Source organism: Crinia signifera, chromosome 5, assembly GCF_055691185.1.
Source record: "Crinia signifera chromosome 5, ASM5569118v1, whole genome shotgun sequence".
Classification (NCBI taxonomy): Eukaryota; Metazoa; Chordata; class Amphibia; order Anura; family Myobatrachidae; genus Crinia; species Crinia signifera.
In genome coordinates this window covers 129,523,051-129,549,076 of record NC_139221.1, presented here as the reverse complement: position 1 = coordinate 129,549,076, position 26,026 = coordinate 129,523,051, and the positions used below count along the sequence as shown (strand labels likewise).

Sequence of the window (26,026 nt, the reverse complement as noted above, 5' to 3'; positions counted from 1 at the left end):
TATCGTTATTGTTCATTATTTGTTTTCTAAACTTTTATAATCAAATATCACCATTCTCCCAGGTACTGTCCAATAAAGGAGCGCCACAGTTCTGAGTATATCTGTTTTACCATAATACAGATAGAGGTAGGGGAAGGATGTGGGAGACAAAGTGGTCATTGTCTATAGTTAAACAAGCAAAAAGGTCGACAGTCAATATGTCAACCACAAGTGGTCGACAGGCAAAATGTCAACATAGCAAAAGGTTGAAATAAAAAAGGGTTTACACTAATTTTTCAGGACTTTTTCCAACCAGAGTCATGCGAGAGGACGAGGCGACGTGACCTTTTTTCATGTGGAGTTTTTGTCCATGTTGACCTTTTTTCTATGAGATGACCTTCTGCCTGTCAACTATAAGTATTCGACATATTGACTGTCGACCCTATGACCCATACCTGTTCGAACAGTGATGTGTCTGAGCCTGAGTTTACATATATTACTAGGATGGTGTCTGTGGGCCCGATTCAGACACGATCACTGGGCTGCGAATCTTTTGAGCCCTGCAATCAGGTAAATACCACCCGCACATGCGCACGGCTGTGAAAATGTTCGCAGCTGTGCACTGATATGGGACATTTTCACTAATATTTCTGAAATGTCAGAGTAATACTTCAAAGGGGTATAACAGTCTGTTCCACGGCTGCTTTTATACAGACAGGGAGTTTTCAATCTAGTAATCAATAGAAATGGGTCACCTGAAGTAAATTATTTGCATCAACGTCCAAGACTTAATTTACTTCCATTGCTATAGAATATCTGTAAAACTGCCCACACACAGCGAGATGTGTTGTTGAAGTGTTTTTTTACTACATCGCATCCAATTCAAATCGTATGGGATATGCAAAAACAGCATGCAATTTGAACTAGATGTGATCTAGAACAAAAAGTACTGCCAGCACATACTTTTCGTAGCGACTGTGAACACGGTGCGATTTGTACTACATGTTTTGAACTAAAAAGTTCATACAACTCATGCAATCATTGCACCGTGTATGGGCACCTAAAGTACTTAACAGTTTACTTGTTTACTGAAATAGGGACCTACAGATGGAGCCCCTCTCTTTCATTGCCGCCGCCGCTCGCCAGAACCTCCCCGCTGGTGGAGGGGGGACTCCATTAGGCTGGGACACGCGAGCATCTAACACGCACGTGCATCCAAGTCAGTCAGCGGCTAGGCGGCGGGACCCTGCACGTCTCCGCTTCAGGGAGACGGGCAGGGTTAGGTGGGGTACGAGGGGCAGACTAGATGAGCCAAGTTGTTCTTATCTGCCGTCAAATTCTATGTTTCTATGAGGAGGTGGGGGCAAGTGTTGGGTCACCGGCAGCGAGGCGGCGGAGACCTCCGTCAGAACGATCACTGACAGAGAAATGAATCATGCTGTTTTCACTTTATACAGTGCTAAAAACTTCTCTGAATAGGAGTTTAATTATGGCCACCCTGCATATACACACATGTGTTTCCATTTTAGCTTGGCAAGCAGACAGCAAACGGAACCCTGCACAAGCATCCACCGTGTGCTGGTATCATTAGGACGAGAGGATATGTACCAAATGTCACACTAGGCTCAGCTTGTTATCTTGATTCTTACAATTATAAACAAACACTAGCACTTGTCTGTCACATTTTGTCCTTTGTGGTTAAAAGGATGCTTTCTTCATGGACATAAAACGATAGTTATTCTGGGCACAGGCATAAGTAAAGTGTGAGGGGAAAGAAATTCAAAGAGCCAAGGGAATCCCTTCTTGAACATACAGTAACTTGATATTTAACATTCAATTACATTCCGTGCTGCCTGAAGTTTCCACAGACACTTGTACAAGCTTTTCTTAGTGATGTTCCAGTTTGTAGATAAGGATGGGGAAATACTCAGTCAAACCTTATAGGAAGAATTTGTAGAATTTGCACAATAAGGCTATAATTAGCAATAGCAGAACAGCCAGAAGCTCATCACGATCAAGTTATACAATTGTGCATTAACACTATGAGAGGGGAAGGGGGGGGGGGTAAGATAAAGAAAATCAGGTTTCCATTCTCCTGTTTCTACGATCACTTAAAAATGTAATTAGCCAGCTCTGCTTAGCGTACAGAAACTGAATAGGTGTGTATAATGCACAGATCCTAATGCTAAATGTTAGACCTGGCTTTGGATGCAAGAACAAATTATATTAGACACCATTTCGTATTAATGAATTTTATAGGTTACAATAGAGTCTATACTGCATAGGAACTCTGGTATTATCTGCCTCTAACAGCAGCTCATGTGTAAGCTGCTGTTACAGAGGAAGCATGTGTACATTTGGCTCCTATCATCAAGTGATATCCTTATGCTGGCCACACATCAGACCAACTTTCTTCCAACCATCCAATTAGTTGTTTGGATGGAATAAAAACCTGGTACTGGATAGTAGCAAATGTAATTAAGTCATTTGTTTCCCAAATCTGAAAAAAGACAACAACGGTCACTCAGACAATGTACTGTAGTTGGACCTATTTGATTTAAACAATTTCACGGAATGTTTTTGTCCATTCTCCTGAGTTTTTGAGCAAATTGCTTATTGGCATTTGTCCCCATACAGTACCGGATTTTCAGTCCAACCAACTAGTTGGATCATTGGAGGAACGTTGGTCTGATGTGTGGCCAGCATTACTCTTCACACGGCAGCTGAATTAAAGAAGCATCACATTATGTCCAAAAGCACAAAACCGAAATCTCAAAATAATGTTATGAGTTGTGCTTCTACTATTATCATCTTGTGTTAAATAAATGAATTGATACTTATGGTCTGAGCAGAGGTAACGATCAATCAGAAAAAAAAAAAAGGTGGAGTACTCAAAGTCACCACTGCTCACACCACAGGTGATCCCCACAAAAAAAAAAAAATTAAACAGAACAGGCATTCACATTGCTTAAGTAGAAACCAGCCAATGTACTTGTTTCCTAGCACGGCCACAACGATCTTGATCTGGGGCATCGCAGGTAAAAAAATTGTGTCAGTCGCATCGCATGCGGGCTAAAAAATCGCATGCGATGCGACCGACGCGATGCCCGCGATTTCCCATAGGGAACAATGTAAAATGCCTCAATTTAACCAAATCACATAGGGAACAATGTTAAATGGGCCAGACACCCCAAAACACCCCCCATACCAGTGAAATGGCCCCCCAAAAATACTTAACGCCACCCCACGATCAACCCGAAGCGTGGCGAGCGCAGCGAGCCCGCGAGGGGCGGCGGTACGTGTCCTCCGACCTTTTCATACCCCCACTATCCACGTCGGCGTGGAGTTGAGAATAGATAGTGTGGCGAGCGCAGTTATCCACCGAGCCCGAAGCGTGGCGAGCGCAGCGAGCCCCGCGAGGGGACGCGGATACCTTCACCGGTAAACGCGTCCCTTCGCGGGCTTCACAGGTATCCGCGTCTGCTCGCCACGCTTCGGGCTCGGTGGCTCGCTGCGTTCGCCACACTATCTATTCTCAACTCCACGCCGACGTGGATAGTGGGGTATGAAAAGGTCGGAGGACGTGTACCGCTGTGCTCGCTACGCTTCGGGTTGACGTTGATCGTGGGGTGGCGCTAACTATTTTTGGGGGGCCATTTCACTGGTCAGGGGTTTTTTTTTGGGAGTCTCTGGCCCATTTAACATTGTTCCCTATGTTGATTTGGGTAAATTGAGGCATTTTACATTGTTCCCTATGGGAAATCGCGGGCATCGCGATTTTTGACTTTTTCAATGGGAAATCGTGGGCATCGCGTCGGTCGCATCGCAGACCATTAAAAATTACCCGCGATGCCCGCGATTGTGGCCGTGCTAGGAAACAAGTACCCCAGCCATTAACACAGCCAGTTCCTCTGTGGAGGAAGGATGCCATCCTGATGCTAGTGTCCAGGGTAATTAACAAAGTTGGAAATATTTAAGGGGCAATTTTGCCATGCAAGTGATCACAATTAAAACTCCTACCCATTAAAGCATAAAAGAGTAAAAGGACATTTTTATTAAATGGTGCTTAATTGCACACACACACACAAAAAAAAAAAAACTCAACCCACGCGCCTCAAAAATTCTCAACAATAACTGATACAACCTAGAATTAAACAGAACTCACTTTCACTAGGAGACAGTGAGCCAGATACACTAAGCTTCAAAAGTGATCAAATGGAGCTTGATCAACAACCAACCAATCAGCTCCTGCCTGACATTTTTCAAACACAGTCTGTGATGTGGCAGGTAGGAGCTGATTGGTTGGTTGTTGATCGCTCTCCATTTTATCACTTTTGAAGCTTAGTGCATCTGGCCCAGGATCTCCACAGATCAAGAAATAGTACAGAAGAGAAAAAAAAAAAAAACACAACTTCATTGTTCTGGAAACTATAGAAGTAAATGACCTGTAAAGCAACACAGCACAGTGTAAGCTACAATTCTTACCTTAACCTCATAATTTACTAGGTAGCCAGCACATCCAGTACCAAGTAAAACTTTTAAATGGTATGGTTTCAGAACTGCCAAGTATTAAGCAATAACTATAGTGGTCCTGGTGTCAGGAGAGTAAGGCACACTAGTGTCAAAGGGTGAGATGTACTAAGTCTTGAAAAGTGATAAAATGGAGAGTGATAAACCACCAACCAATCAACTCTAATCTGTCATTTTTCAAACAGAGTTTGCATGACAGTTATGAGCTGATTGGCTGGTGCTTGATCACTCTCCATTTTATCACTTTTTCTCAATTATTGAACTTTGAACACTACACAGCATACCATACCAACTGCTGGTGAGTGTCTCATTAAATAGCTTATTGGCTGTGGCATCAGCATTAATTCCCCACAGTCGCTGTAGTGCTAGTGCTCTTCCATACACCTCTGAATCAGACCCTTAATGTTGAAGTGCTGGCTATCTCCTGCATTGTGAAAATGACATCACTGAGCATGGTATTCAAGCATCTGGAAGGCTGGACCTTTTAATATAATAGAATAGAATAGAAATCAACTTTATTGGCCATGTATGCTTGTGCACACTAGGATTTCTTTGTGGATTACAGTGCAGCATCAACCAGGGATGAGGGTGGTGGGGACATTTTATACATAACATTAACACATTACATGCAGGGACCACATGCCCACCGAGCTGCAAGACATCTAGACAGCCATCAGCGGCGCCAATGGTGGAGCACTTGTGAGCGTGCCTAACATTAGCAACTTTCAATGAAGTCACAGAGTAATATTAAGTAACAATGAGGTAGAACAGCAGAAACCAATAGACGTATTATATCTAAATCAACATACAAGATAGCAAATGGCTTGTATTTAAACAGTATATGTACCGTGAAATATGTAACATGCAGAAAACTAACCTCTACTGCATATAAAAAAATATATATATATATATATATATATATATATATATATATATACACACACATACACACACACACACACACACACATATATAGGGACATTGTTTGAACTTTATAAGAGTTGAATAAAGAACCTATTGGAAATCCAACGATTATGGTTTTATGAACACGGATGTGACACATGGACATTTGATTTAGGCGCTATACCACCATTTGGGAAGTGTATATATATATATATATATATATATATATATATATATATATATATATATATATATATATATATATATATATATATATATATATATATATATATATATATATATATACACACACACACACACATACATATATATATACACATACATACATACACACACACACGTGTTGTATGCATCTGGGAGGTGCAGCTGCTTCTTTGTAAGCATATGCACCAGTTTATTTCTGGTCATCACCATTACAGTGTACTTGCACCTGCCATACAAGAGCTGACAACCATCCACCTCTGAGTAGGCATATGCATGCTTACATGCTGGACTGCATGGCCCAGGAAGACTTCCTCAACTCTGCCTACAGTATGTGAGAACACATCTTCCCATGGTACACCCACCTCACCTGTCATAAATATCAATTTGCCAAAACCAGTACGGCCGGTATGAATTTACACTCCACAAATAGGTGTACGCTCAGTGTTGTAGTAGACCCATAAGGTCTGGTGCTTCTTCATGTGTTTAATCCGCTACATCAAGTGTTTTATTTAAGTACACAAACGCTGTGTGAATGGGACTGAATGGTACAAAGGACAATAGTAGCTTTAAATGGAAAAGAATACAGATTTCTTAGTAACTTTACCATTAGTGACATTCCTAATTGCATACATTTTTATTGTAGCTATAAATGGAGGAAGCTGCGCTCCTGAGAATTCAGCAAGGGACTCTATAGAGATGGCCAGGAAACATAGGGACAGATGTATCAAGCTTCAAAAAGTGATAAAGTAGAGAGTGATAAACCCAGCCAATCAGCTCCTACCATTCATTTATCAAACCCAGCATGTAACATGGCAGTTAGGAGCCGATTGGCTGGCTGTTTAACACTTTTTGAAGCTTGATACATCTGGCCCATAATTACTAAAACAATGTATGGTAAAATGTAAGAAGTATGCACCTCCTGAACATAAGGATGTACCTCAGCGCATAAAATGAGAGCAAGGGAGTCCCAGATGATCCATCCTGATTAGCTCTCACAAGAGGACACAATATTGTTTCACCTGTTTCTGTTCTATATGGAGTTCATAGATTAAGTCAGCAACAGATTGCACAAACAGATGCTATAAACATTCAGGGCCAAACTTCAAAAAGTGATAAAGTGGAGAGTGAGCAGCTCATACCTGTCATTTTTCAAACCCAGTATTCCATAAGGTCTAGTCTAACATGTTGTTGGATACACTTATAAATGTCAAATAAATAGATCAATAAAATGAACAAATTAAAGCACAAACTCATTATTCCCAAACTACAGCGAGTTTCAGAGTTTGTGTGTATAAATAACGGTTATAAATACAGTATCATACCCCATTCACACCACAAATGCAGAGACAAACCCGGGAATTATATTCCCGGGACAAGCAAGGACATTCCCGGGTTTGGACCCATTCACACATGCTTTTGAAGCAAGGACAGTTGAAGCCGGTTTTTGGGGCGAGCATGGCTTGTTTTCTTTGAGAATCGCCAAAAACAAGACATCCTTGCCATCTAACTCCCTCACCGGCTGCTAGCCCTATTCTATGTTCCGGAGAAAATGACTCCCCGAAACGGCGAGGTTCGACGCATATGCAGCCATCCTAGCAGTTTTGGAGGCCGCACTCACCTTTTCCACCTTGCTGAAAAGAACCAGTAAAATGGTAATGGCAAGTGAAGGGGGTGTCAGTTGAATACGGACCCGCGAGCTATGACAGCAAGCTATCAGCACTGCTCGCCATCATAGCTCGCCCAAAAGGCGAGAAAGGAAACAAAACTGCATAGTATATTCTATGATTTAGGTGTAAAGCAAAGTATGTATTTGTTTAAAAAAAAGTACTGTTCAACAAGAACAGTAGTTTGTATACACTTTGGTCTGCTGTAACACGTTGCTCCTGGAACTCCCTCCCTGCACCCTCCCCTTCCTAGCCCACTTGACAGATTAGACCCTTCTTTTTTTGTGTACCAATGCCTGCCTGTTGCTCCACTACTTACTCTGATGGATCACTGCTACTGCAATCAGCCTTCTCATCCTCTCCTAGAACCTTGATTCCTAAGGAGTCCACAGCTCGCATTAAAATAGCTTCCATCGCTTCCACAGAGAGCTTCTCCAGGACAATAACTCGACAGCGGCTTAGCAAAGCAGAATTCACCTGGAAAGAAGGGTTTTCTGTTGTTGCTCCAATAAGAGTGATTGTACCACACTCCACGTGTGGCAAAAAAGTGTCCTGGGAATGGGAGGGAAACAGAAAGAGCATCTGAACTACCCTGAGTGAGTATACACAGCTTAAAAACAATTGCAATCACAATGATTAAACCTTCATTTCTGTAAATGTAAATGACTGAATCATCATCAAGAGAAAGGTCAAAATTAGGCTTTATTATTACATGAATAGGAGCAAAAATCTAACAGGCTAAATGATACTGCACATACTGTAGCTGGCATACTATGAGGGATTTAAAATATGTTAATGACATTTCACCTCTCCTTCATATACGGTGGCTTCCTAAGCTTCCATGCACATGTAACCCAGCAATGTTAAGTGGTTGATAGACAGCAGCATCCATATCGGCTACAGTAGCTGATAACCTAAGCAATTATTTAGAAGCATTTATAGTACCCAAAATAACCCAAAGCCTTCTTTCATCCTTGTAACCTATGAAGTCTCTATCTGCTCTTATGGTTTAGACGGAATTGTACCAGTATCTGTTGCCTTGCATTCAAGAACAGCATTAGAAATCTAAAGTTTATACTGCTACTAAATGTCGTATATAACAACTAATCTAGAATCAAGATTTTAAAAGCAGTAATAAAAAAGGGTAAAAGCAGCTCATTTTGGGATGATTATCTCTTATATTGAATTGACAATTTTATCCTTTAAGTGCCAACATTGCTGAGAGAGGAGCAAAATATCTGCTAAAATGCCAGCGTCACTCTCAGCGCAAGGTTTAACAAACATTTTACTATCTGACTCAAGACCTTTTTCCCACAATAACTAGAGTGATTCATGTTCCTCATATAACGTCAAACTTGCCATTTTTATTGGATATTTTGCACATCTCTCACAACAACGTTGGCACTCAAAGGGTTAAAAAGAACAAAAATAAATTGCTTATGATGAGTGCTTAGGGGGGTACCCAAGTACTCTTGATCACTGGTAATGGGTAATTGCTTCACCCTAGGGCTATCCAAGCTAGCCCCGATAAGCCATCACGTGCTGCCACTTATCAGGGATTTGGTATTGAAACCAAATACGGCAAAGCAGCCCTGTTTTCAAGTGAAAACGGGGCTGCAGATGGCTGTGTGAACTTTTTTGTTTTTGTGCAAAACTGAAATTTTTGGGGAGATTATCAAATTGTATAGGCGAAAAAAAAAGTATAGAAGACACTTCAGGAAAACTGGGAAAAATTAAACTAAATCACCACAATTTCACCAGATCAGAAAGTTCAAAGGTTTGCATTTTGTGAAGGAAAAAAAAACGGATTCTGTGAACCTAGCATTGGAAGAATGCAATCCAAGCTTCTGATCTGGCATGTACTCTAGCGTTACATCTGACTCAATTATAATTTGTGGCTTTCTGCCATTAAGATGTGTCTATATTACTTATAAAGTATGGTAGGCACAAATAATTACATTTTATATTACAAGGTTTACAAAAACAATACAATACATCTGCAAAACTGGATGAGAAAACAAAGTTTAATTTGGGAACAAGCAAAACCGAATGCAGGCAAACATAAACAGAATATATGAGGGCTTGGTGGATAATGGGGGGGTGGGGGGGGGGTGTTTCTTTCCTATTGTACACTAATGTTCTAACACTCAGAATTAACTTTAATTAAACTTTTTAACAGAAGTAGAATTTGGTTTTAGGTAAATGAAAAGTTCCATTTTAACATAATAAATTTGAAAACATTTAACAGTTTTTTGGGTGCCAATTGGACATAAAGCAGAATGCAGACACGCATTTATGATGATACTCAAGAATGTCGTTTACCTGTTGCAACTTGTTGAAACGATGTATCTCATCCACAAATAGAATAGTTTTTCTCTTGAAAAGTTTCAGCTCATTTTGGGCTTGCTTGATGACCTCTCGCATGTCATTAGTGGAGGCACTTGTGGCTGACACCGTCACAAAGCGAGTATTGCTTTTGTTGGTATTCTTAGCAATAATGTGGGCCAGGGTTGTCTGAAAAGTAAAATTGGGATTTTGTTTTTTTATTTTCTTCCTTCTACATTTCCCCCTCCTGCTCCAACAAATTCTTCTACCTCTTCTGTCCCTATCTTCACTAAATCTCTGTTGTGCATCTCTAACAATGGTGGGAGCAGTCAGAGTGCTGACCAACTGTCCTCCAATACCCCTTTCACACCATAAAATGCAGGGACCCACCCGAGAATACGGCCCACGGATCATGCCAGGGCATTCCCGGGTTGGCCCCTTTCACACCAGAAAAGTCCCTGCATTTTCTGGTGTGGGAAGGAGGCGGGCAGGAGGTGGATAGTACTCACCCCGGGTTGCTGGTCCTCGGTGCAGGCCGGGGACCCACAAAGTCGGTGGGCGCAGAGGACAGGACAGACGGCAGATGACGCAGCTCTCCGGCTGCAGTAAGCGCAATGAAAAGCTGTGTCATCTTCATCTGCCACCTGTCCTGTCATCTGCAACCGCCGCCTGTGTGGATACCCAGCCTGTCAGCCCACACCGTACACCGGCAACCCAGGTTAGTAGCCCTACCCCTTTCACACCGGCCAGGACCCCGGGTTGAACCTGGGAACAACCCTGCTAGAAATTCTGGCAAATTGAACTGGGCCCGGGCCAAACCCGGAAATTTAGGCTGGTGTGAAAGGGGTATAAGAGAGAGAAGTTGAGAAAATGGCCAAAAGTCTTCGAACTGCGATTTATCAAGTATAGGGCCAGATGCACTAAGCTTCAAAAGTGATAAATTTAGAGTGATAAACAACCAGCCAATCAGCTCCTGTCTGACATTTTTCAAACACTGCCTGTGACATGGCAGGTAGGAGCTGATTGGCTGGCTGTTTACCACTCTCCATTTTATCACTTTTGAAGCTTAGTGCATCTGGCCCATAGTCTTTGAAATTACAGTTAAAGGCTAACTGATTGCAATGGGTAACCTCTCCACTTCATATCTTCCCATTTTATTTCTCTCTAACGCTTAGTACATCTGCCCCCAAGTCTTGATGCATCTAGCTTACCCTGCAGACACAAAACTCATTTTGCATAATCACTGAACATAAAACTTCACATTTTGGGATTTTGAATTTAAAAGATACAGTATCCTTAATTCAAAACAATGCGTTTACAGTATTTACTATATATCAACATACTCTACTGACAGGGATCATACAGACCCTCTGGGAATGCTAATAAAAATTCTTAGGTTAGCTGTTCGTGTTCGCTACCCATAATATTTATTTTCATAATCCAGTTCCGGCCAACCTGTTCTAGCTGTTGTGAAAACTACAAGTCCCAGCATGCTTTACCAGATGATTGGTGGGAGGGCATGCTGGGACTTGAAGTTTCACAACAGCTGGAGAGCTACGGGTTTGCGAGGCTAGCCCCTAGCTGTCCATATTTTCATGACATGATGCATATTTTGTCCCTAGACCAGAAACACAGCAGTTGTATTGTGAGAGCATACTGTATATTACAATGCAACTGAATAAGTGGAGTTAATGGTTTTGGAACATAATTAAAAATTATCACATCCAACTAGATTGCCATACATGATCATTGATGAGTAAAGAAATCTTTAATACATTAATACCCATATAGCTAGGACAAAATGCCATTAGTAAATACTGCGCTTTCATTAAAATGTGTATAAAACATACAAAAGCATCTCTTAAGACATGTTTACATGGAGTGGAACAGCAATTCTAAATAATGTAATCGAAAAACACATACAGTATTTACCACATAATAGACCATCTGTCTATAGCAACTCCTCACACAATTGGGTATGGCGCCTCATCACATCCTGTATGTAAAGATCTGAATCTCAGTCATACCATATCCTAGCTGTTTGCTTAAGGCTTCATCACATCAAGGGCTGCATGTCATAGATACTGAGCACTATTACTGTACATCGGAGTAAAGCTTTTCAGCCAAGTCTGGTCATTTTACCAACAGGCTATATTATCTATAGGATGTTATACACAAAAGGAGTAAATTTACTAAGATGGCAATTCTACTGAATATGGGATGTTGCCCATGGCAACCAATCAGATTCTACTTTTTATTAAATTAGCACCTTCTAGAAGCTAATAGATAGGATCTGGTTGGTTGCTATGGGAAACAGCCCATCTTCAATTAACCTCCCATCATAGTAAAGCTACAACTAAACATATACCGGTATTATAAAATGCCTTGGATAAAAAGTATATTACTATAAATGCTAATAAGTACTGTATTGTTGATAAAATATTTCATGTTGTTTTGCATTTGATAGCCTCCTAGCTTAAAGAAATGCCAACACCTCTTCCCAGCAAATCCAGTAACCACCAAAATTGTGCAGTAAAGATAACAGACTTCAGGGTGAGCAAAGAACAAGAGTGCAATTAAAATGGCACCTGGTAAAGAGCTGTAGCATGGAGCAGCATTTAGGAAGATATTAGTAAAGACCAAGCAGCGGAAACTTCAAGGCACATTAATAGACTAAATTCTAACACGCTCTAATAAGAAGATGAAAGCCTATTAATCCTTTCAGTGCCGAATGAATGTCTAAATAAGTGTGAAAATGGGCAAGCACAATTTTTATTCCTCATGTTGGCACTCAAAGGGTTCAACAAATACATAGAAAAGGAGAAATACAAGGATACTATCGATTTGGGTTATATAGCCCCAACACTGCACAAAATTAAATATTATGCATGTTAAACACAGCAAAAACATTATGAAAATGATGCGGTCAGAAAACTTGGCTGTATATGACAAAATACAATATCAAAGCACATGCTCTGCCATAAACACTAGCAGAATATCAGAGATGCTGCCAGATCAGGTCTCACATTTATGTCTGCTGTCTTTCAAACGTCTTACAGAGTATGAACAGAAAATAACTTAACACTGAAGTTTAAGGTAGTAGCGATTCAAATCTGAATGGAAAAAAAAAATCTTTTTTTGAGAGAGCAAATGGTTTAAAATTTTTAACACATGCCATCAAATTTTATTAACACCCCAAACCTATCTCTTTCTAATGCTGCCCATACACCGATCGCATCAAGTGGTGCCCAGTGCAGCACCCGATGTCGCAAGCCATGCTGCGATGGACATCAGGTGCTGGAGGGGTGGTGTGTCCGCTGTGTATGCGGGACCGGAGCTGGGGACCATAGCTGTGGAGCTTTCAGGCGGTGGGACTTGTCAGGGGCAGCAGGTGACTTTGAAACACTGGGACGGCCCTCTGATTGGCTGAGGCCGCTGAGTGAGCGCTCTCTCAGCTGCTGCCGCGTCCCGCCGCCTGAAAGCTCCACTGCGCCGGTCCCCGCTACAAAACCGCCATGCCTCCCCTGCTGCTGCTGAGTCCCTCCGTCCCCAGCATTAAGGTACCGGCTCCCCGCTAGCGCTCCGGTAGCCATCCCGGCCCCGCTCCCCGAACCCACCGCTGATTGCATTCGATTGCATTAAAAACCACATGCGATTACTCATGCAATTCGATAAATATTATGTGCAGCTCATAATATCTATCGATGGGACATTCGACGGCATGCCTGCGCATTACGTCGAACGTCAGCTTAAAAATGTATGCAATCATTCGATTTATCGGCCAGATGTGACCGAAATCGAATGAGTGCATGCAATATCTCACATATGTATGGGCAGCATAATGATTTACAGATGGGAAATAAATTAATAGTGTTAATACTCGGATGAATGTTCATTTAATTTGTACATGTTTCTAAAGCCGTGTTTACTGCATTCTAATAACTATTGTTCCCTGCATACTACACAATGAACTCGCTAAAAATGCAAAATTGTATTGCAATATTTATCATAAAATTGGGCGTTTGATTTTGTGCACCTGCAACTTTGAATGCAGTTCTACTGAATAGTCTCCGCATGGTTGCACCTCTCAATTGGTGTGCACCCCAGAACCCCACCCCTGTATATCTAATGCCGTGTATTTACATACACAACGGAAGGCCAGAGACCTCTTTTGCCTGTGATAACACCCATGCCCACCTGTCCTATACAGATGGAGCAGGTCCATCTTTGCAGGGGTTGGCGATGGCGACGCCAGCCACCATCCCCCACCAGCGCCATCTCTATAGCGAGAAGGGGACGCGCGCGCACGAGAGGTGCGCGTGTCCCCTTACGACGGCTATTCCCCCGGGTCACCGCCGGCTTGTCCCTGCCGCCTGCCCGCACCCCCCCCCCCCCCCTAACCCTGTCCGTCTCCCTGAAGCAGAGACGGACAGGGTTCCCGTCGCCCCACCGACGGAGATTGAGACGCGCGTGAGACACACGCGTGTCTCAGTCAGATGGTGAAGCAGGCTGCTGGCGGATCGCCAGCGGTGACGTTCTGGAGATTAGCCAGCAAAGAAGAGGCCTGCCTCATCTGTATATTGGTTTTAATTAGGTTCCTGACATTTCTTAGACTGCATGCAGAGCAAGGTGGGACCTGCACAAATGTACATTGAATTATCATATGGGGGTGTGCATTTCTGGGTTGTGGGCCCCCTGGACAGATTCAGTATGAAATCCCGGCGGTCGGGATCCCGGCGTTCAAAATACCGACACCGGAATCCCGACAAGGGGGGGACATGGATCGCCGCCCTTGCGGGCTCGCTGCGCTCGCCACGCAGCGGGCCCAGTGCCTCACTACGCTCGGCACGCTAATTTATTCTCCCTACAGGGGTGTCGTGGACACCCATGGAGGGAGAAAGTGTCGGGATTTCGGCGTCGGGATTCTGAACGCCGGAATCCCGACCGACGGGATTTTAACTGCATCCCCCCTGGACTGCTTTATATCTCATTTTGTTACCTCTCACTTACTTACCCCTGCTATTTTTAGCAGCCTCTCTCACCAACCTATCCTCACTTTGTTTTCACCATATATATATTTTTCACTCTTGTGTTGCCCTGGGGTCACTTGGCTGCATCGTTTTGGGGTGCCTTGTGCCCTGGATTTGTACCCCCCCTCAAAATGTTAAGGACTTGCCGGACTAATGAGGTCACCTGGATGTGGTGGGCAAGCTGTTACTTATGGCCATAACTAAGCGAAGAACCTCGCTAAAAATGCAAAATTGTATTGCAATATTTATCATTAAATTGGGCGTTTGATTTTGTGCACCTTCAATTTTGACTTTGTATGCAGTTCTACTGAAAGGTCTCCGCATGGTCACACCTCTCAATTGGTGTGCACCCCAGGACCGCACTCCTGTATATACACTACACAATCAGGGCAATGAAAAATAATCAATCTGGTCTTACTCCTTATTGTACTACAGATTTGAGAATGTTCTTGCGTGCTTCTAACGTCTGTTAGTCCCTGGTGGTGCTGTGTGCTCAGGAATATAATATACTGTACCTATATTGCAGCTTTCAGAATCCATGTGTGTGTGGGCAGAGATTGGCATCTACAATGAAACATCTGTATACATTGGGCAGTATTCAATGAGAATTATGACGATGTGCAGCGAATCCTGTTTAGGATTCGCTGCACATTCGCCACTGCCCGCCGCCTCGCCGGCTCCAGTATTCAACGAGTCAGGGGCTCACTGCCCCTGACCGGTGAATTTTAACTACTGCGGCAATGCCACAGGGAGCCTGAGGACGGCGGCAGGCAGGGAGATGGAAGTCTCCCTGCCTGCCCCAGAACATTTGTGGGGGGGAGGTGGGCTCCCCAGGAGCCAGGCAGCACAGGCTGCCCCCCGGGATAGCCAACAGGAAACCGGGTATTCACTACACCCGATCGTGCATATGTAATGATCGGGTGCAGTGAATATATGAATATCTAATGAGCCGCTCGGCTCCCGGCCCCCTGCTGGCTGCTGTGTAAAAAAAAAAAAAAATATATATATATATATATATATATATTTTTTTTTTTTATTAAATATATATTCATGTGCTTCTCCTCAGAATAAAATTCCTGATTTTTTGACACCAAATGTAAAAAACAAAACACTTTATTTTAAAAGTTCACATTCCACTTCACCTTAAAAAGATGGCGATTGCTACTCGGTGAATCATGGTGATAAAAACCTTGAAATGTATTCGCCATCTGGTCATTGAATAGGGTGATTCACCGTTTTAGTCAAAAAATCGCCGTACAGCACGAAAATAGCCCAAAATCGCAATAAAACATGGCGAATCAATCAGCCTCATTGAATACTGCCCATTGTCTAACACTGACAAACTAGTCCTTGCTGCAGAAAGTGGCTTCCTAAAGGCCCATCCACACTAGAAGATTATCTTTATAATCTGGCTGGTTGGATTGAAAATCTGGAAATTTTGGGGAGCAAATGACAATTGACCATTTTCTCCTAAACATGGAAAACAGACAAAAATTGGTCCTATAGACAAATTGGTTAAATCAATTTATGCAGAGGACTGCTTTTGTCCATTTTCTAGCATTCGGGAGCAAATGGTTGATTGTAATTTGTTCGCAGTAATTTCCAGATTTTCATTCCAACCAGCCAGATGAGAAAGAGAAGCTTCTAGTGCGTATGGGCTTTATTCTAAACAACTAAAAGTCCAGATTAGGACCATCAATACCCTATTACTCAATTGTCTAATTTCATTAAAACATTAGAGACTCTTACTAGGGGGAATTACATGTAAAAAGCATGGACTACTGCTTGATTCAAAAAGATCCTATAAAAATGTACATGTTTTAATATTTAAGATGAAAAGGTTTACATTAATTTAAGATCTCAAAAATTTACATTCTTATTAAGATCCTTTGGAGTGATAGTTTCCCAAGACTTTTCTTTATTCCCGGTTGGTTTCCACATGAAAAACAAATTCCTGGATTACCCGTGAGGCTTGCACAAAATCCTTTGGAAAACATAATTTCAGTGATTCAAAACAGTTTAGCCCAAACAAAAATAGCTAATAGAAAAAACAACCATTGAGAAGAAATGGTCCCCAGATCACAGGCGAGATTCACCCAACTAAAAATGCAGTAAAAACCCAGTTTTCAGGGTTTATACAGCATTTTTATATTCAGCAAAGCCCCACCGCCGGGGCTTCGCTGCGGGGGGGGGGGGTTACGCTAGTTCTCGATGGCATAACCCCATGGAAGCCTATGGGCTTCCCTTCGCGTCCCCCCATGACGCACCCCCCTTACCTGTGTCTGGGCAGCCTCCTGCTGTGCTGCCCGTACCAGTGATTTTGTCCTCCCTGCACCTCTTCCGCATGCAGGGAGGAGGAAACTGAGCCCTCACAGCCGGGTGAGGGTTCCCGGAGGGAGGGGGGACCCGCAGCACATCGCCGCCCATCGCTTTGGCGTTAATAATCGCATATGCGATTCTTAAAACTGCGGATGCCGGCGATGTACTGCGGGAGTTATTAGAGAATCCCGCCCCATAACTGCAGTATGTAATGTGCTTGTGAAGTCACTGCTAGTGCCAAACATTTATTGCAGTTATTACTTTTAAGAAGTTAAAACCCTACCATGGCATATATTTTTTTCAGATCAAAAGAAATAAGGTTAGTTCTAAAATTATTATCACTTCATAACAATATCAGCCTGGAAACTGAAGCCACCAGCTTCCTTAAACCTCTGAATAGCTATCGGAACATAGAATTTGACAGCAGATAAGAATCATTCGGCCCATCTCATCTGCCACTTTTTTACCCATATTGTTATCTCAAAACCTATTTGATTGTTTCTTTGTAACAATATCCTTATGTCTATCCCATGCATGTTTAAATTGCCCTGCTTGGTGAAATGTAATAACCTCTGAGTTTGGGGGCCGTGCGGAATGCAGACTGACCTCTGAGGGCAATCATTTTCAAGGCATGGTTTTCTGTGAGTGCGTTCAGTGAACAATCAGAATCAGCTTTATTGGCCAGGTATACTCGCGTATACTAGGAATTTGATATGGATTGCTGTGCAACAGCCAGGGTGAGAACTAGTAAAACAGTGACTGTACAGATATATATCCCACCTACAGATATGATATGCACTAAATGTATCCTGATGAGGGACACGGACATGGGGAACATATTTACTGAGCTGTATAGCACCCAGGGGTCTTGGGGAACCCTTACTTTATAAAGTTGCAGTTCTACTGCACCTTTTCTGGGTCCCATACCAGACTATGCTCTTGAGCTACCCCATCCTATACATTCACATACACACACACACACACACAAATGGTCCCCAGAATGCCTTTTTTGGGGGGCGGGGGCAGAAGAAAGAGTGAGACAAAAAGGGAGTCGGGGAAAGAGGGAGAGAAAAAGAGGAGCAAGAGAGGAAGAGGGGTGGTTTGTGAGAGAGAGGGGGCTTCATGGAAAAAGAGGGCATGAGAGAAAGAAAGGTGCAAAAGTGTGTGTGTCAGGTAGAGAAAGGAAGGTGTGCAAGCAGGAGCAAGAGAATGTCAGGGAGAGAGGAATAGAGAAAGACGGGAGTGTGTCCAGGAGACAGCGAGAGAGATAGCGCCAGGTAGAGAGAGATGTGGCGGGAGAGAAATGGAGAGACTGTCAGGGAGAGAAAGAAGAGCGAGAAGTGGGGGGAGGGTGGGGGGGGAGAGAGAAATAGAGGCAAAAGAGAGACTAGGTGCAAAGAAAGAAAAAAGAGAGGGGGTAGGGGGAAGAGAGCAGGAGGGAAAGAAAGAGAAGAGAGTGGTGACAGACAGGGGTGCGGAGAGAAAAAAGGGGACAAAAGGAAACGATAAAAGGAAAAAGAAACTTGGTGGGGGGTATGAGAAGAATGAGAGAGGGTGAGATGACAGGGCAGGATGACAGGGGAAGAAGAGAGGGTGTGGAGAGGAGTCAGATCTCATTCTCAAAAGAATCACCAGGTCTCCAGTTTACTGGCACCGGGATCTCCTGCACACCTGCTCCCCGGCCACTGCTGCTCTACATATACCCGACGCTGGCCACCCTGCACCCAGTGTTGTTGTTTTTTCTAGTTATCTCACCACTAGGTCCTTGTGCTCTCTTCAGGGAGGCTGGTTTAAACCTCCCTTTTTTTTTTTATATACTGTGACAGTTCGTGATAGGAACAGGATCCCATATGGAGAGAAAAGAAGGGGTTAATAATTCCCTTACCAAATATTAAGCCATTCAAAAGCTTTATCAGTGTGATCACTTTTTAAATGTCTAATTATGTATTAATGTTTCAACAAATTTTTACTACCCATGCTGTGTGATACTGTACCGTTTAATTTACTTCTCTTAGAAAGAAGTGTTTCCAGCCATTTTATTAAAGGATTGCATAAGCAATGTGACCTGGGTGGGATTTACCAACACAGTATTTATTTTTCAAATCGCACTCACAAACTAAAAGCATAAAAAATCCAAGTAGGCAAAACTGCTGGGCTTTTCAAACTCTTACCCATGATGTCATCTGGGGGGGATAGTGGAAACCAAATGCCAGCTCAGAAATCTCACCACCAAATCGGGAAGGCGACAGCAGCAAAGTCCCCATTGGAAATGTTAGTGCGATTTGAAAAATAAATACTCTGTCTTTTATTCAAAAGTATTGCAGCAATTTTGTTTGTATGGTCTCCAACCATCCTCTCCAAAAAATCTTTTTTGGGTGTTAATATCTCCTATTAGGTTACCTAAATTAGTTTATTTCCCACCATTTTTGTTTGGTGTGGTGTGTGCGAAACCGTATCGCTACTGGTAGCTTAATAACTTTTTCCATATTAAAATGTAAATACATACAATTGGTTTAAATAAACAAAAACAGTCAACAAAAAAGAAATAAATATTGGGTTATTAAAAAAAAAAAATATCCAATTCTGGCTCTCTTGAAATGTACAGTATGTTACCATAGACTCCCAGCTAAAAGGCATGATCATTATAGAATATTTTCCTTAACACTAACCAACCCATCTGAAGAGAATACTTTGGACCTTACTCAGGTCTGTTCGTTTGAATCCCTTCGTTCGCAAGGGGTCCAATGGTGGGCGCATGTGCAGGGTCATTTCTGGAAATGTGCATACACCGGGTGCGTGCGGCCACGGCAAACAGGGTGTTCGCTGGGTGCAAGCACCCAAGTGTGGGGGCGTGGGGCGGCGGGCCAGGCCATTTACATAAGGGAATGCCCAGTGTTTCATGGGCATTCTCATGCAGATGCCTCAATGATGCGGGGGCGGGGGGCGGCATCCCAGCTGTAAAAGATAATGCATAGCAGATTTACTACAAGGATGGCAAAAATATGGTTCTGCTTCAGATCTGTGCTAGAGAGGATGGGACAATATTATATAGCATTTGGTTTTTTATGCTTGGTTGTCCGATTGAAGGATTGGAAAAACATGGTAATCCCTCGCCGGAAACAAGCCTTCCTCCCCATAAAAACCCCATCGCTGGCCGCATTGAATAGACCGGTAAGTGTTCTCTGCTCTTTGCTACTAGTAGTGACTGTGGACCAAGTTTTGCATCTATCTCCCATCACCCTTTCTCCTTTCCTACCTGAACACTAGATTTTTTGCTAATTCTTCTTTATATTAGAAAATACATTGATCCCATTCAATAAATATGCGGCGACCACTAGCTTACAGCAGGGGAAGGGGGGTTAGGCTTAGGTACTAGTGGGGAGACTTCGAGTTAGGCTGCAGGGAAGGGAAGGTTAGAGTTTGACTGCGGGAGGAGGGTGTTAAGTTTTAGAAGGGAGGGTAGGCTGCTGCAAGGGAGGGTAAGTATATTTACCGAAACCCTGTTGGGTCTCTCCCCTTCTGGATTTCCCACTTGAAAATACAATACTAATTAACTATTTTAAAGTATCAGAATGATCATGACACATGCACACAATGCTTTTTAGTGTTCAAAATGCAACAGTAGCAACACATGTGAAAAATAGACCTAAATGACAATCCAGAACACCTTACCAATATAAAAAAAAAAAAAAAAAAAAAACACACACACACCACAACACTGCATTAACAAATGTGTGCATCAAGGAGTAAAAATAATACAGTGCAATATAAAATGGAGGGATAAATGAACACTAGTCTACAATTAGAAATTGTTAAATAGTTTATGGATAACAATTAAATAGCAGTTACAACTAATACCCCTTTCAGACAGAAAAAAAGACCCGGGAATTTCCCTGCTCTTGCCGTGTCGACCCGGGTTTTTCTTCTGTCTGAAAGGGTCAACACGGGTCTAAAGTTCCGGGACTTCGACCCAGGTATTTACCTGGGTTTTTCCCGTGTCAGACACGTGTTTGCGGCTGTGTGAAAGGGTCCGACCCGTGTTTTTCTCCCGACTATTGAAAAATCATGCTGATTGGCTGTGCAGCATGGCGCTGCGTGATTGGCTGATCTTTACAGCTTCCCTGATTGGCTGAGCGGGAGTGGCAGTGGCGTGCAGCGCAGCACTAAATGGCCATGGCACATTGGAAAGAGGAGGAGATCCGTTTAATGCAATGTTTAATGTAATGCAGTGAGCAGACACCTCCCACTTTTCATGATCTCATCTCTGTGTGCCTTTAAAACTGTCCGTTTCTTATGACACACAGAGTTTTGCAGGAAAAATCCGGCTTCTGTGTAAAAGGGGTCGACACGGGAAATACCCGGGTTTTTGCTCCTGTGTGAAAGGGGGTCAGCCCCTTGCTGCCTAGTTCTACCCAGGTTTTTGTATCCAGGAAATACCTGGGTTTTGGGGATTTTTCTGTCTGAAAGGGGTATTAATGACCTATATACAATATATAATATTTTTCTGTAGCAGCTACGACATAGAAAGTAGTTTTACGGTGAGGCAATATAAATCCATTCATTCTAGCACCCTGCAACCCAGGTGGTTCCTCTTACCTGTCTGGGATGTTGCGCTCTATTGTGGTGCTTCTAGCACAGTGTGGTCTGTATTTGAGCACTGATATGCAGACCAGACCTGTGCTAGAACAGTCACTGCAGAGAGCAACACCTCAAGCAGAGAAGAGGAACTGCACATGTTTTGAAAGCTGCAGGGTGCTAGAATGAACATATGTCTCCCATTTACAAAACATGAAATATTCCAAAATGCAGAACACATGCGAGGGGACGCGGTGCTACGTTTTAGTGTTTATGTTGACAGTGTTGACATTCCGGTAAAAAAAAAAACACATGTCGACATGACCCTGTCGACCTTCCTGCATGTCGACCTTAACTCATGTCGACCATAATGCTGGTGACCGAATGATCCATACCCACTCACACAAATCTAACTCCCTCTATACATGTTACATTTGCCCCACCTGCAGTGCACATGGTTTTGAACATTTTGAGAACAAATTTGTACTGCGATCAGATCCGAATAAGGGACAGTGTGTGAGTACGCACTGAGCGACTTTCAGCCCAGTGATTTTAGCGCTCATCGCTGTCCATGCACACTGGATGTATGCAACTTTAAGCAGTTTTGTTCTCTACCCTGAGAACAAGTAGTTCCCCAACGCACAATGCAAATAACCCAAAACAATTGAACCAACAAACAAACATTGAAGAGGAGAAACATTCCATGAGTATTATTAAACAGACCTCCTCTTAAAATCTTTATATTTTTATAAATCTATTATCAAAAAAAAAAAAGTTTGCAACATGGTGCCAGTCTGTCACACTGAAATGCCAAATGAAACATTAAAGCAAAAGGTCACAAACTGCTCCGGCGCTTCTTATTTCCGATCACTGTTAGGATATGCACATGAGGTGAATGTCAAAACAACACAGGACTGTTATATGTATGTGTTCAGGATGGAATTACGCTCAGTGCATGGAGTTTAAATGCGCCAAAATGCTGAAGTGATACTATCTGCATCACTCCGTTCTAATTTGATATCATCCCTGTCCTCAGAACAGGCACCACCACCACCTGTTATTATTTATTCTGGGTTATGCAGGACCCCCGGGTCCCTCCTCAGCTGAGATATCTCAACCTCAAAAATTATCTGATGAACCACAGGAATGTAAGAGTGCTGGGATTAGAGGCATGGACACACGGGGGTGGACACATTTCAAGGAAAGTGCCAACAATACATAATCCTGTTTATCTGCTAAATGGAAAGTGACATTACTCTCTCACCAGGAAAGGCTTTATGAAAAAGGGAAATATCAACTACAATCACATGGCAAAAATAAACTTTCACTGATCCAGCACTACAGCATACCATACTATTAGTTTTCATACTGCTGATAGATCCGCCATAAAATGCTACACGGTTACTACGTTTTTACAATTAGCAATGTTGAAAAAAGGAATTGATTTTACAATCGTCACAAAGCGTGCGTGCATGAAGACATTTGCTTAGGCTTTTTGGTACTTGTGTAATAACTGGGCGCCCGATTTTAAGATCGGGTCGGAAAATCGCATGCGATTTTCCATAGGATTCAATGTTAACATGGTGGGCATAGAGTTGGTTTTATATAGCGTGGCGAGCGCAGCGACCCACCGAGCCCGAAGCGTGGCGAGCGCAGCGAGCCCCGTGAGGGGCCGCGGATTACTTAAAATGTATTCCACGTCCGTTCGCCACGCTTCGGGCTCGGTGGCTCTCTGCGCTCGCCACGCTATATAAAATAAACTCTATACCCACTTGGATAGTGGGGAAATGAACAGGAACATTGAATCCTATGCAAAATCGCATCGAATCGCGTCGCATCGCATCTGATTGTATGCCTTAAGGCAGGGGTGGGGAACCTCAGGCCCGGGGGCCGTATGCGGCCCCAGTAGCCGGTCTGAGTGGCCCACCCACCTGCCTGGCGGCTTTGCCGGGAGTGAAGTACAGGGGAATTCTCTTAATCAACAGCAGCCAGAGACTGTCAGTCCTATTCAGCGGCAGCCGCCGGAGCGTAGGATGGCTGCAGCAGGACAATTTGTACAAGAAATTTTTGGTACTCTTTACTTAGAAGGGCGCCCATCATGGCCATCTCGGGCATTGAATGCACTAAAAAAAAACGGGTGCGATGCGACCGACGAGATGCCCGAGATTTCCCATAGGGAACAATGTTAAATGTCTCAATTGACCCGATTTTCCTGTTCAATGCCTCAATTGACCCAATTTTTCCATAGGAAACAATGTTAAATGGGCCACAGAGGCCAAATAGGCACCCTGAAGTGAATAATGGCCACCCAAATTGTTAACGCCACCCACGATCAACGTTAACCCGAAGCGTGGCGAGCGCAGCGAGCCCGCGAGGGGCGGCGGTACGCGTCCTACGACCTTTTCATACCCCCACTATCCACGTCGGCGTGGAGTTGAGAATAGAAAGTGCGGCGAGCGCAGCGAGCCACCGAGCCCGAAGCGTGGCGAGCCCCGCGAGGGGACGCGGATACCTTCACAGGTATCCGCGTCCCCTCGCGGGCTTCACAGCTGTCCGCGTGCGCTCGCTGCGCTCGCCACACTTTCTATTCTCAACTCCACGCCGACGTGGATAGTGGGGGTATGAAAAGGTCGTAGGACGCGTACCGCTGCGCTCGCCACGCTTCGGGTTGACGTTGATTGTGGGGTGGCGTTAACAATTCAGGTGGCCATTAATAGATTTGTGTTTACATGATTCTAGCCACATATGTTCTAGCAGGTGTATAAACCTCCCAATGCTTGTCAAAACACAGTAGTCAACAGAAGACTACAACAATTGTAACTATGGGCCTTATTTTGGTTCATTCTTTCTGACAAAATCCTTCTTAGATGGACAAAACCATGTGCACTGCAGGGGGGGCAGATGTAACATGTGCAGAGAGAATTCGATTTGGGTGAGTAATTTTGTTTCTGTGCAGGGAAAATACTGACTGCTTTATTTTTACACTGCAATATAGATCTCACTTTGAAGTAAAACCCCACCCAAATCTAATTCTCTCTGCACATGTTACATCTGCCCCACCTGCAGTGCACATGGTTTTGCCCATCTAAGAAGGATTTTGTCAGAAAGAATGAACCAAAATAAGGCCCTATGTCCTTTCCAGTCAAACTATTAATGCAACTTGTCACAAAATACTGCAAAATCACGTTTCACTGATCTCTTTCCCAAACGTAAAGGTTATTCACTCAAACACCAGTGGTGAAAATCTGACACAAAGAAATTACATTAGTTAAAAATTTCCTTTCTGCAGAACGTTATGTTTTAGTTATAACATAATGGTTTTATGGAGACGGACCAACTGTAACAATTAAGTTGTCAGGTGCAGTCTGAGAGTGCCCTCTGCTGGCTGAATCAAATGTTACATGATAATGTCCAGATTTTGTGACGGTTCAGTTTTTGCCCACTACTAAACCTCCACTGACACAGGCACAACTACAAACACACAATACTGCTATCAATTCATATTCCTTCTCTAAATGTATATGAACCACAAGCATTATTATTTAATGCACATAGCCTAACATGTTAATACTGACAAATATGGTAAATAATATTTCATCGTAACATTACTAGATGACGAATGTAATGGGCGATACCTGGTTCATATCAATTTAACCCAACATTGCTGTGAGAGATCCTCAAAATATCTGCTAAAAATGCCAGGGGATACGGTCATTGAGTCACCAGTAGGGTTACCACCTAGTCCCTTTAATTCCGGACACATATTAATTACACAGGTTCTGTGGCTGGCTGACTTCAAGACTCCACTTCACCTGATTTTTAACTGGCACAGAACCTGTGTAATTAACATGTGTCCGGAATTAAAGGGACTAGGTGGTAACCCTAGTCACCAGCATGTTGGTTGGCAGGGTCAAAAGGTCGACAGGGTTTTTCACATTTTTTTGAGCCGACGTGCCGACAGGCGGTATTTCATGCCCTACCATCCACTAGGGCTTGGTTGTAGAATAAAATAGTGTGCCGAGCATGGCGAGGCACCGTGCCCGAAGCATGGCGAGCGCAGCGGTGCTACGTTTCAGTGTCCATGCCGACATTCGGGTGAAAAGAAAATGTGAAAAACCCCATGTCGACCTTTTGACTGTCGTCCTTACCCATGTATGGAAATGGAAATGTGTCCAACCTGATTTTCTTTTGTAGTTTTCTTATGTATATATTTTAGGATATTACATTCATTTCCCAAAAAAAGTAAACAGGTAAAGTTAACTTGAGAATTTTAGGAGCGCAGTACACTAGAACCTACATAAAAAAATGTTGCACGTTATTGGATTACTTTAAATTCTTGTATGAAAACCTAGATAGATAGTAGATAAGACCCAGAATGTGCAGAATTAACACAAACAAAACTACAACAAATGAAAACAGTACCTTGCCACAGCCAGGAGGCCCCCAAAGTATGATAGAAGGGATGTCATTGGCTTA

The 26,026-nt window shown here is 43.1% G+C and overlaps 1 protein-coding gene across 1 annotated transcript in view; it reads right to left on the bottom strand.

The window, feature by feature from the left end:
- WRNIP1 (WRN helicase interacting protein 1) overlaps window positions 1-26,019 on the bottom strand; it is a 106,198-nt gene extending 80,179 nt beyond the window's left edge. Inside the window, exons 1-3 of the mRNA XM_083188034.1 lie at window positions 25,973-26,019; window positions 9,624-9,815; window positions 7,621-7,853 (exon numbers count right to left, since the gene is read on the bottom strand). Coding sequence (XP_083044160.1) covers window positions 7,621-7,853; window positions 9,624-9,725 — 335 coding nt within the window. The 5' untranslated portion in view covers window positions 9,726-9,815; window positions 25,973-26,019. The remainder of the gene's footprint in view (window positions 1-7,620; window positions 7,854-9,623; window positions 9,816-25,972) is intronic.
- Window positions 26,020-26,026: the final 7 nt, after the last annotated feature.